Genomic DNA, 12975 nt, shown 5'->3' on the forward strand with positions numbered 1-12975 from the left:
CTAACATTTTGCGCTGGATGTATACTATGATAGTAAGTCTGATGTCGATTACTTATGGAGTAGTTGCTTGGTATACAAAACTAGAGCAACGTACAGCAAGGCAAAACCTGTGCAAAGTACAGAGACTGGCATGTATTTGCATCACAGGTGCCATGAGAACATGTCCAACAGCAGCAATGGAGGTCATTCTAGACCTAACACCACTGCACATTGTCGTCGGTAGTTATACAAATGCGACAATGATTAGAATGGCTATTGACGGAAACAGTACTGGGAGAATTTTCAGGTCAGGGGCTTGGAACATCCTCAAAAAGAAAATTCCACTTCTCCAACTCCCAGTGGATGACATACCAAGAATTTACAACTTTGAGAAACACCTCACTGTAGTATTGAGTAATAAAAAGGATTGGAAGCAAGAAACGCTTACTCAGCATATAAAAGACCATACCATCACGTGGTATACTGATGCTTCCAAAATCAAAGTAGAGACAGGGATAGGAGTATTTGGGCCGAAAACTAAATACTCCGAACCAATGGGCACCTACCCCAGTATCCTTCAGGCAGAAATTTGCGCTATCGAAAGATGCGTACAATTTATCTTAGATAGGAACTATCGAAAACAGGAAATTGCCATCCTATCCTATAGTCAAGCAGCACTTAACGCGATCAACTCAGTAACCATCAATTCGAAATTGGTCAAAGAATGCCTAGAGAAGCTCAACAAATTAGGCAAAGAAAATAAAGTCCTCCTACTCTGGGTGCCTGCTCACCAAGGGATAGACGGCAATGAAAAAGCAAATGATCTAGCTAGAAAAGGAACGAACACTCCACTAACTGGACCAGAACCGTTCTGTTTTCCAAACGGGAACCAACTGAAAGCGGAACTGAAGAATCTGGAAGACTCCATCCGTAACTTGGAATGGGTGTCCTCCAACGGTCTAAGACACTCGAAAAAGTTCCTCAGAACGTATGACCGAGAAAAATCAAAGGTTTTCCTTGATTTAAGTAAAAACAATCTTCGGATTGTAACGGGGTTTCTAACAGGACACTGTCTCCTCAACGAACACCTCAGTAGGCTGAAACTGAGAAACAACGGCGAATGCAGATTTTGTTGGGAAAATGGGGAAACACCAGAACACCTTATCACTGAGTGCGCCGAGACGACGACCAGTGTCGAGGATGGAGAGCTGGCCTCTGTGGAGACGTCTCAGATACTGGCTTTTGTTAAAGCCCTGAGACTGTATGATGAGTTATAACTGGTTATAACTCAAGAAAGGGGAACACACAATAGATCTATAAGGTCGCGGTGATTGACTCCCCTCCTAAACATTCTACATTCTACATTCTAGTTTCTTCTGATGTCAGGTTATATTTTTATTCCAGAGGACTAATCAATGTCAAACCATTGTTAGAATGAGCTAGACTCTGCACATAGCTGTATCGGGTATGCAAAAGATTGTCCGAGAATAAATGGCCGAATAAAAGGAAAATTTTGATCGAAAGCAAACCAACGAAACGAAAATTGCCCTAATGGAAAATTTCCCGAAATCATAATTTATCTAAGAACATTTTAGCGAACCAAAAACTTGCCCGAAAAATACAATAATTTTCATCTCATTATCATTGTCAGGCCATTGGCATTGTCATCCCTACCAATTTTTGGAAAATTTTATTTATTTTGCCTATCATCATCCAGCATAAACCCGTAGAATGGAAGTCGAATTTGTTATCATTGAACAGGGAAAACAGAAACTGTTACTCTACAGTTATTTGTATAAAAAAAAACGAATGAAGAAACGTGTTTTGTTTTGGTTTAGTTTGGTTTTTATTATATGGACCGTGAGTTTAAATGCCCTGTATTAATGCCCTCAATTAACTAAAAAATTACTAAAAATATATTAGTTAAAAAAATGCATTTTTGTATAAAAAACAATATTATTAAAATAAGTTAGATAAGAGTATTTTAATTGATTATTGTCTTTGCTTCTGGCATGAAAATTGTCTTTGTTTTCAGTTGATCTAATCCAACGCGAATAAAAGTATTTAAAATTATTTGTTTCTGATTTTTTGGCGATTTTCAGATTTTTTCTTGTATGTAGGTATGTATGTATTGTATTTTCTTGTAAGTATTCCATAATGTGAATATTGTATCATTTTTTTTCTTATTAAGAACACTTTACCGTCATTTTTAAATTTATTTTACATGGGCGTATGTATACTATTCGTTCGGAAATAAATTTATTATTATTACAACAAAAAGGCCTATTTAGAATTTACGCTCAATTTATCTTCAGAACGTTTCCTCAATGTCTCCGTTTAAGTGTTAATACAAAAACCCTATTAAAAAATTAAAGACTTTAATTGGCCAAATAAAGTAAGTGATTTTCTTTAAATTGCTCTCCTGAAAAGTAGCAAAAATCGAGATACGCCTTTTCGTCATAGAGGACGATGTATGTTTTATTTGTAATTTTAATGACGTAAATTTTTTTGAATTGATTTGTATTGTATGATATTTTTTATTATTTGTATATTTTTTTTGTGCTTTTGTTTGTTTTGTATATGCTTTGTCGATGAAGTTCTTTTGGCGTTTTGTACAATAAAGCGTTGTTTTATTATTATTTAAGTTACTAATGTGTTTCTAATAAGTAACATCACACTTATTTTAAAGATTCTTTTTCCATTGTTAGTTGTAAAAATAATGTTTTTTATTATTCTCCAGTTATTTCTGTACGTCTTTTGCTATACACCTACTACATTGTTGCGATTTTAGTACCTCCTATCGCAATCAGAATGCTAAGTACAACATACCAACTCTTCTAAATAAACTGGTTTTCTTCTAGATAGATAAGGCAGATGGAAAATAATACTGGTCATTATGGCATTCCTTGTTTTATAGCTTGATGATTATTACGTATTTTAAGTACAAGAAATCCGTGAGGTACGTAAAAAAAACTTTGTACCTATATGGTGTGTCCAAAAATAACGAAAATTTATGGAAAAAGATATGTTGAGAAGGTATATCTATTTTACTTTAACGATATGCCATATTCAAATACCTAAACCTGGATTTTTAAGCGGAGCTGCTTTAAAAATTAATAATTCTGGTGGGAAAGTCGAAGAAAACTCACCATTTAGTGCTGCTTGTTGCTGTTGGTTCTCCTGTACCATGGTAGCTGCTCGGGATAGGACGTCCAAAGGAGACTCATCCGTGGTGTCCATATTGGAACCACCGTATTTCTCAACTGTCGAATGAGACGTGATCATGTCGGTCTTAAAGGAAATGTCCTGAAAAAAAACAGAAATTCAAAATTTCATTTTTTGATATAAGATTAAATAAGTTTTAAATAATAAATATTTATTATTTTAAATGGACTCTCTCTCTCGCTCATCTTCTGTCTGTCTCTCTTTCTCTCTAAAAAACGGAGAGTTTTATTATGGCTGTTAGTTCAGGAATTCCTGACTAATTGTTCGGTGTTTCTAGGACGGCTGAAGTCATGAGTTTTCGGTAGTACCAGTAGCGATGGAAAAAATCGTATTCGAAGATTTTTTCGTTTACCGTTGTCTTCCGTTCATTCTTCTATCTGCGAAGGTTATGAAAAATGTGTAATTTTGTGAGAAAATCCGTTTTTTATCCATTGTAAATATATTTATTTTGTGAGTGTATTCGTTAAATTACAGATTGTCTTATTACAGCTATAAAAAAAACATCGTAATTCCTATTCCTATAACATAGGATATAACATTTTTCCATAAAATCAATAAAATGAAAAATATACGAAATAATATACATGTACTGATTTCTTCTGAAAATCGACAACTATGAAACCATGAACCCTTCCCGGACAAAAACGGTACGTTGTGAGACAGGAAATTGTGGAGAGAAACAAGCCCCATAACATAGGGTACAACATTTTAATGAACAGTGCTTTACATAAAATCAGTAAAATGATAAATATACGAAATAATATACATGTACTGATTTCTTTCAAAAGTCGACAACTATGAAACTATGAACCCTTCCCGGACACAAACGGTGCATTGTGAGACAGGAAATTGTGGAGAGAAACAAGCCCCATAACATAGGGTACAACATTTTAATGAACAGTGCTTTACATAAAATCAATAAAATGAAAAATATACCAAATAATATACATGTACTGATTTCTTTCGAAAATCGCTAAATACTCTTTTGATGAAAAATAATAACAACACGCAAAAACGATGACGAAGGACGGTATATACAATCAGTCGGCAGTCCGATCAGTCGTACATCATAGTACGCACGGGTTTTGTTGCTTGGAATTTTTCACTTGGAATTTTGAATAATTTGCTTTTTAAACGCATATCGTATAACAAATTAGTGATCATTATTAACATGCATTTGTCATTTTTTATGGACAAATTTTAGGATATATGGATTTTTTAAAGGAGTTTCTGAAAAAAATGGAAATTAGAACATTTATTCGCTATATTTGAAGGTAAGAGATATTTACCTAATGCACCTGTTTAGATAATGCATGCGTGACTATAGATAGAATAAGAATATATAGGTATCGATTTTTTTATGCAAATAACTACAAAAATTTTTGAATTTCAAGTCGTCGTATTAAAAAATTCAAAATGTGACCAAAGCTTATAATTTTAATAATTTATTTGCTTTACTTTGAAATCGTGATGTAACATTTCTTTGTAATTTGTAGAGTGATGAACCACCCCAAAAAATATCAAGGAGCGAAGAAGCAGAAATAACTACTATCGAGGAAAATAATATCACTTTACTTACTACAGACCAGGAAAACCTAAATTTATCAAAAAATAATATACCTCGTAATATGCCTGTATATGATGTATATACTTCTCTTAGATCAAAATAAATTTTAGTTGAGTCAATAGTATTCGCTATTGGTTTAAGAAAAGTGTCTCTTTAATCAAGAAATGTCCCTTTTCAATCAAGAATTTTTGCATGAATCAAAGAGAATATTGTTCTTGTAGCAAGAACTTCTTTGCATATTCATTTTGGGTCAAGAGTGAAATACTTTGGACAGATAGATTCTTCTATTCTCTAAAGTAATTTTTTAAAGCTTATGAAAAGATAGTTAATGCTTTGGGCAAAGAAACGTCGTTCTTGGCCCTATTGAAAAGCGCCAATCTTTTGGGTCAAAGTCATATTCATTTCGACTGAGAGATCCTTTTTTTCAGTGCAGTTCCTCTTCCACACAGCACGATTTAGATCACTAGTACTTTGTTAGAACCGGAATAAAATGATTTATTTAATGGCACGTTCCCACGCCACTGGAGGCATCCGTAATGGAATGCGAGGTTATCACTCCGGCGGTCCCCCTTTGGGAGTACTGCCTCATTTTTTGTTACGCGATCCGAACAGTACCAGCTATCTCGGTACCGCCTCGATATCATTTCCTTTTAATTCGAAATAAAACATCCAAACATGTTATTCAGAGACGACAAACATAACTAAATTTGTTATTTTATTTATTTTAGCCATAATACAACAATTTTATTGATTGCCCTACTAAAAATAAAGGTTAAAATATTATCTCTTTTAATTTAATCATTAAAAATTAAACAGGGTGGTCCGAACTGTATTCCGGAAACGTCGGAATATTCTGCAGATAAAAATAAGTAAAAGTTCGTATAAATGTATGTCCTAAAATGCTTACTTTCGGAGATACAGGGTGTAGAGGTTTCATTTTTATTTCGATTTTTTCCAAATAATTTCTTAAGTAACGTCAAAGGTAACGTCAATATTTGGATGAAAATTGGTGTTTGGGAGTTTTGTGATACGAGAATACGGGTCGGAGATACAGGGTGTAGAAGTTTCATTTTTATTTCGATTATTTCCAAATAATCTCTGAAGTAACCTCAATATTTGGATGAAAATTGGTGTTTGGGAGTTTTGTGATACGAGAAATTTGATTTTTATGTCAATATGGCAATATGGCTCCTATTTGTAGGGGGCGCCACCTACATGTGTTTTAACTGTTTTGAAGAGTAATAACTTTTCGTCCGTACCTGTATAAAACTAGTAATTGAAAAAATATACATTTCGATGATTTTTTACGTAAAAAATGTCTCTTGATAGAAATTGCTACGAGCAACCGTTCTCAAGATATTTAGAATGGAAATAGTCAATACATGTCATTATTAGTGATGTTAATATTTCGGAAACTTTTGATTGTTGCAGGAAATTTCCGAAACTTTCGGAAATTTGTGAAATTTTAGGAAATTTTACAATTTTACATATTTTTTGTTGATACAATGAATAAATTAGATAGACATTTGATACCAACATGTAAGTGGAAAAAAAAACAATAAACATAATATTAATTGTTATATTATTAATAAACAATACATAACTCCTAAAAGTCTAAAACATAACATATAACAAAAATTATTTGGTAACATTTGTACTTTGTATATAAACCATGAACTATGACTATGAACTTAAAAAAAAAACAAAAAGCACGAAATATAAATTTAAAAAACGTAAAACACAAATAAGTGAATTATTCTATTCCGGAATACTTTCCGACGCCGAGCTGGTCCCATCTTCATAGGGTATTATAGTAGTAGTAGTAGTAGTAGTAGTAGTACTAGTAGTACTGTCTTAGTCCAAAGATTGTGTTGGATGGGACGGAAATCAAATGGTCCAAAAGCCTCAGGTATCTGGGAGTGCAAATTGATAAAAAGCTGAATTTCAAAGAACACATACATGCAGTAGTGGTAAAGGCTCAGACAACAGTGGCTAAATTAGCAAGAGTAATGCCAAACATCGGAGGTCCAAGGCAGGAGAAAAGGATACTTTTAAATGAAGTGGTCCACGCCAGTATTTTGTACGCCGCTCCAATATGGGCAAAGGCACTGGAGGTTAAAAAGAAAAACAGAAACTTCTATCAGTTCAGCGACGGAGCGCCTTGAGAGTTGTTTCTGCCTACAGAACTGTAGCGGAGCAAGCGGTATTCGTAATCGCAGGTATACCACCAATAGACCTGGTAGTAAAGGAAAGGGCTTATATATATGATCAGAAAACTACAGGAAGAACAGATAAGGCTGAGATCAAAAATGAAGCGAAGGAGATATTATATCAACTGTGGCAAAGAAGATGGGACGAGGCGTACGATGGAAAATGGACACATATGTTAATCCCGAATATAAGAAGATGGAGTGAACGAAAACACGGACAGGTAGACTATTATCTTTCCCAGATACTTAGCGGTCACGGAGCTTTCGAACATTATTTATATCGTTTCAAGAAAAGAGCTAGTGCGGCCTGTAAATATTGCAGCAGTGCCATCGACGATGTCAGTCACACCATTTTTGAATGCTCGGCCTGGGAACCAGGTAGATCAAGGATCAAAGGGATTTTTAAGGTACCCTTTAAAAAAGAAAACTTAGAGATATATGGGAGGCTTTCGTGGCGTTTATATCAAAAATTCTACGACAGAAGGATCAACGGATGGTTGAAGAATGACCAAAGTCCAGGCGTCTAAGAAGATTTTTTTTACCATCCTCAGAAAAAAAAAAAAAGTACTGTCTTCGTCAGTTTTTATTTCCAAATCAGGTATATTTGATGTATCATCTGGTTCTGATTCTGAAGGATGGATCTCTACCTCTACAGGTTCTAGTGGTTCTGGAGGAGTTTCATGTTGTTGCAGATCATGTTCCATATCCACTTTTTGTTTTTGTAGTAATAATTTATTGTTATGAGCTACGAATATTATTTTGCCGGCTCTTTGTGCAGTTAAGTGATTCCTTTTTTAGTATGCATAAAACTGTAAGTACTGAAACTTCTCTCAGTGGCTGCAGATGACGTTGGTAAAGAGAGCAGAGCAACAGTTAAATATTTCAACTGAGTATTTTTATATATTGCTTGCACTAACTTAGACAGTCTACATTTTTAACTGACATCCAAACGTAGTCGAGAGCCCATAAGAGCCCGATTTGACGCAATAATTTGTTACATCTGTAAAAATGGCTTCTTTATTATTGACAAACTGAGGATGTTTGTTGGTGATATTGTTGATAAATTCCATAGCGGCTATGTGTTCTTCATTGTTAAGGTGCTCTCCCAGGAAGCAGAGGGGGCCAAGAGATTCGCGGCAAAATGCGTTATTTTAAGAGCAATACGTTTTCTATTTTGTAAGGCGGAGAAGCATTCTTTTTCTTCTGATTTAAGAATAGGCATACTTGATATACCTTCGTTAAATTTTTGCTCAATGTCTTGAATTTTGAAAAGAAATTTCTTGCAAAATTCGGATTTTTGCGAATATTCGCGATTTTGGGACCGAATATTTCGGAAATTTCTGAAATTTCCTGCAAAATTCGAATGGAAATATTCGCTACTAATATACTCGTAGTTATTTGATTGAAATAATAAATTTTTATTTAAATTAATCATAAATTTTTCTACGAAAAAATGATGATTAAACAGTTTCTATTGAACTTTTGGCACAAAAACATTTTCTAATTTATGATTTCAATCTAATGACTATTTAGTCAACATGTTTAATTTATGTCAATGATGACAGGTATGGATAATTTCGATTCCTAATATATCTAGAGAACCATTATACTCGTAGTGATATTTACTAAGAGACCTTTTTTTACGTAAAAAAAGTAACAAATGTATATTTTTTACTCAGTAGTTTTATACAGGTATGGATGAAAAGTTATTACTCTTTAAACCAGTTAAAAATATGTAGGTGGCACCCTCTACAAGTAGGAGTCATATTGACATGAAAATCAAATTTGTCATGTCTAAAAACTCAGAGACACCAATTTTCATCCAAATATTGACGTTACTTCAGAAATAATTTGGAAAAAATCGAAATCAAAATGACACTTCTACACCCTGTATCTCCGAAACTAAACATTTTATGACATACATTTACACGAACTTTTTTACTTATTTCATTCTGCAGAATATGCTGCCGAACTTTCCGGAATACAGTTCGGACTATCCTGTATTCTTAGTTAATTTATAGGTGGTTATGTATTGTTGCCAGGTTACTATTGTATTAAATAACCTATTTATAAATTGACAGATGTTGTTGTCAAACGAGTTTAGATTTTTGTCAAGAAAAAAAAACCCTTTCGCAAAAATTGGACACACGTTCGAGTACGTTTTCATTGAAATGAAGAAAATATTAAAAAAAAACTGAAGAAACACGATAAGCGTTACTTTTACCTACATAAAAGAGAATCCATTTACCACACGGGGGTGTCACTTGTATGGGAAAACAGGCAACAGTCAAATTTAAACGTGCCAGGACCAACAACAAAGAAAGCAACATCTGCCAGGCATTGGCTTTCTTTGTCACTCACATTGCTTAAATCATGATACTGCGGCCATTTTGCCAACAAAGAAGCTGGCCGGGCTGTCCTGGCAAGTGATTTAAAACAATTTTGCTTTTTTACAATATTAAATTACCATTTGGATGTATTTAACGCGATTATTCAGTTAACTGGTAAGTCAGAAATTACACACAAATACTTTATTCGTAAATACAACTAAGATGTAAACGTATTTTTGTATTTTTAGATTTTAACTTTTTCAACCAAACCGCCGATAGAACTTGCCTGGCAGCGTACCTGTTTAACTAAACGTATTATTTCCTGATAATAATATCAAAACACGTAAGTACCTCTATAATTTATGATGAAAAATGATTTCGATTATGTTTTATATTATTTAAATACTTTCTAACCTCAAATAATAGTAAGATCCTTGTTTATATCGCACAGCCCGTTCAAAACTGTATTGTCTTCAAAAAATGTTTACAAAACAAACAATTATTACAAAAACAATGTCCTTTTAATCTGATTTATACCTCAGAAGGATGCCAGTTAAATTTTTATTAAATCAACATTACATTATTTGGCCATTAATATGCAAAAAGGAGCATATTGCGTTAACTTAAATTTTCTTTTACTTCTCCTGACAATGTTCTCTATATTCTCTATTTTGAGTTAGTAAACTTTTGAACGGGATGTGCGATATATAAAATTTTTTGGTTGTTTATGCACGTTGGCTTGGTTTATGTTTTATTCAGCTTATATTTATTTGGTATAACAGTTTTTTTGCCTTTGGAATGGCATGCATTGAGGCTAGATAGTGTTTCATTAGATCATTAAAGGAATTTAAATTAGCATATATTTTTTGTGATTGTGTGTTATCATGATACAGGTAGTTGTATCATAGTGCCTTATGCATGTTATTTACCTATTATATACTTATGTATTATCAGTAAATAGATGATAACATACTACTAAAATGTCTTTTTAATAGTATGTTTATCTGTCCAATTCACTAGTTATTTGCAAAATGTATTTTGAACTAATTTAAGTCATTAATTGATCATCTTTCTTTTTCAGGTTCCGGGATATTCTTTTTCATTGTTAAAAAAATATATATATTTCAATATTATTGTAATATAAATCGCAGCTCTAAAAAATAAATGATATTGTTTACTAATGTGTAATTTATTTACTATGAATTTTCTCTGAAAATAATAAGCCTTTAATAATATCATTGATTTGCTGTGTAAAGTTAATAGACATATTTTTTAATACATTAAATTATATTAAAGTAATAAAAAATATGTTTATTAACTTTAAACAGTGATACTGTCAGTGATACTTATAAAAATATTTTTTTTTAAATTTCCCCTCTTTTAAGCCCCGCCCCTCCAATTCCCCTCAATTTAGCTAGTACTGCCAGGCGACACCAGGTGGCGTCTGTTTCCATTTTTTAACATGAAGTTAGCATTTCTTTAATGTACCTATTCTCTGATTTACCAAAAGGAAATAAAGAATACCTTCAGTAGCTGGGACAAGGCACTAATTTATTTGTTCCTACAAATAATAGTTTTTATGATATGTGCGACACTCATTACAAACGGTTGTAATTGTATAAGGAATTCAAAAAGAATCCCACTTATCCCAAGAATCTTAATCGGTGAAGTCTAAAGATATAGGGATAAAGATCGGGGCCTAGACAAATGCTGTCAGACTGACAACACTATCGCGGCCACTTGAACGAAAATATTTATGCACCGCAATGGTCGGGCGCTCGCAGGAAATACTAGTAAATATTTTAACGCGATTAATTCAAATGGAATCGTTATCGGAGAAGCTGTTCGCTATTTGTTTATAGAATTTATTGCTATTTTGTATTTGCCCTCGGTAATGGCGGTAATCATCGATTTGTTGAAGCGAAAATAACGAATCAATTAGGCGGTTTGGTGATTGATTCATTAAAAATATACAGAAAAATGTCGGAAATTCTATATTAATTATTATATTTTTTATCAGAAAACAATTCATTATGATTTTAAAGTCGATTGAGATGATTTCCAGTACCCATCTGGCTATTATACGAGGAAAAACAAAGTGTTGTTATTATGACGAAAGTTTGAAACGCCCTGTAGAATGGTTTAAGAAAGTAAGAAACTTAAAAGTCACTTTATTACCAAGGTGTGTCTTTTCTCCATAGTTTGTTTTTTGGTTTATTTGAATAGCTGCATTTTTATTGGAGATATTCGATTTTGAAGAAGACAGCAATGATTTATAGCAACCTTAGCATTAAAAGTACGCCTTGGCTTTTGGTCCTCGTCCTCATCATACTGCTTATGAAATAATGGTTATAATTTTTCTAAAGTCACTCTCATTGGAAAGTCATATTATTATTGTTTGTCGGCAGATACTTTACCAGAGATGGTTTTAAGACCAGAAGCTTTAATGTATACTAATATATAAAATCCTTAAGTGACTGACATACTGATTAATCACGATCCTGCTCAAACCACTCAACGTAAGAAGCTCAATTTTGGCATACAGGTTGATTCTAGGGTGTAAAGGTTCGATAAGAAGGGATTTTTCACCCCTCAAATATTACGATATTTTTTATTTAAAAAACGGTCAAGTTTCCGAAAAAACGCTGAAACACGTATGTTTTATTTTGTTTTTTACATATTTTAAGATTTTTTAAAAATATATACAGGGTATTTCAAAAAATCTGGTCATTGATTAATCACGATCCTGCTTAAAGCGCTTGACGTAAAAAGCTGATTTTTGGAAAACAGATTGACTTTAAGGTGTAGAGGTTCGATAAGAAGGGATTTTTCGAAACTCGAATTCTAAGGGGGTGAAACTATCCCTCAAATATTAAAATATTTTTTATTTAAAAACCGGTGAGTTTTTCGGAAAAACTCTTAAACACGTACATTTTATTTTGTTGTTTTAAATATTTTAAGATTTTTATAAATTTATACAGGGTGTTTCATAAAATATGATCATTGAGTAATCACGATTCTGCTTAAACTGCTTGACGTTTAAAGCTGATTTTTAGCAAACGGATTGACTGTGGGGTGTAGAGGTTCGATAGAAGGGGTTGCTAGAATCTCAAATTCCAAGAGGGTGAAAACGCCCCTCATATATTACAATATTTGTTATTTAAAAAACGGTTAGTCTTTCGGGAAAACGCTTGGAAAAGCATAATTTTTTTATATATTTTGAAATTTTTTAAAAAATCATCCAAAAAGTTGGGTAATTTCTTAACCACGATTCTGCTTAAACTGCTTGACGTAAAAAGCTTATTTTTGGCAAACGGATTTTTCGAAAGTCAAATTCCAACGAGATGAAACTACCCCTCAAATACCGTATGATCGAATAAAAACAGCGTCAGCGGTGTCTATGAAATGACGATCGCTGTCATTTTATATGTAAAATTACTTTGAATAAGAAGACTAAGGAAGGAGCATATCAAAAATCTTAGGTACACCGCGATGGGCCTCAAATATGGCCGACTTAAATTCCGGTTTATCAGTGTCGTTCTAATTTTATTTAAAAAATGTAAAACTATGATGTAGGGTAGACGTGGGGTAGACTCAATAATTTGTTGTTTTATTTTACGTTGTGAATAAATGTTGATAGTTATTAAAATTGTTATAAAAATAT

The 12975-nt window shown here is 33.0% G+C and overlaps 1 protein-coding gene across 3 annotated transcripts in view; it reads right to left on the reverse strand.

The window, feature by feature from the left end:
• LOC115890779 (transcription cofactor vestigial-like protein 4) overlaps positions 1 to 12975 on the reverse strand; it is an 82755-nt gene that overhangs the window by 54429 nt on the left and 15351 nt on the right. For 2 of the 3 annotated variants that reach the window (XM_030911115.1, XM_030911118.1), the window contains exon 2: positions 3129 to 3285. In XM_030911115.1, the coding sequence (XP_030766975.1) occupies positions 3129 to 3264 (136 nt within the window). In that variant the 5' untranslated portion in view covers positions 3265 to 3285. Of the gene's footprint in view, positions 1 to 3128; positions 3289 to 12975 lie in introns of all 3 variants that reach the window. The other variant, XM_030911117.1, reaches the window with a different exon arrangement.

Source organism: Sitophilus oryzae, unplaced genomic scaffold (genome assembly GCF_002938485.1).
Source record: "Sitophilus oryzae breed Bouriz unplaced genomic scaffold, Soryzae_2.0 scaffold_910_pilon_pilon, whole genome shotgun sequence".
Lineage (NCBI taxonomy): Eukaryota > Metazoa > Arthropoda > Insecta > Coleoptera > Curculionidae > Sitophilus > Sitophilus oryzae.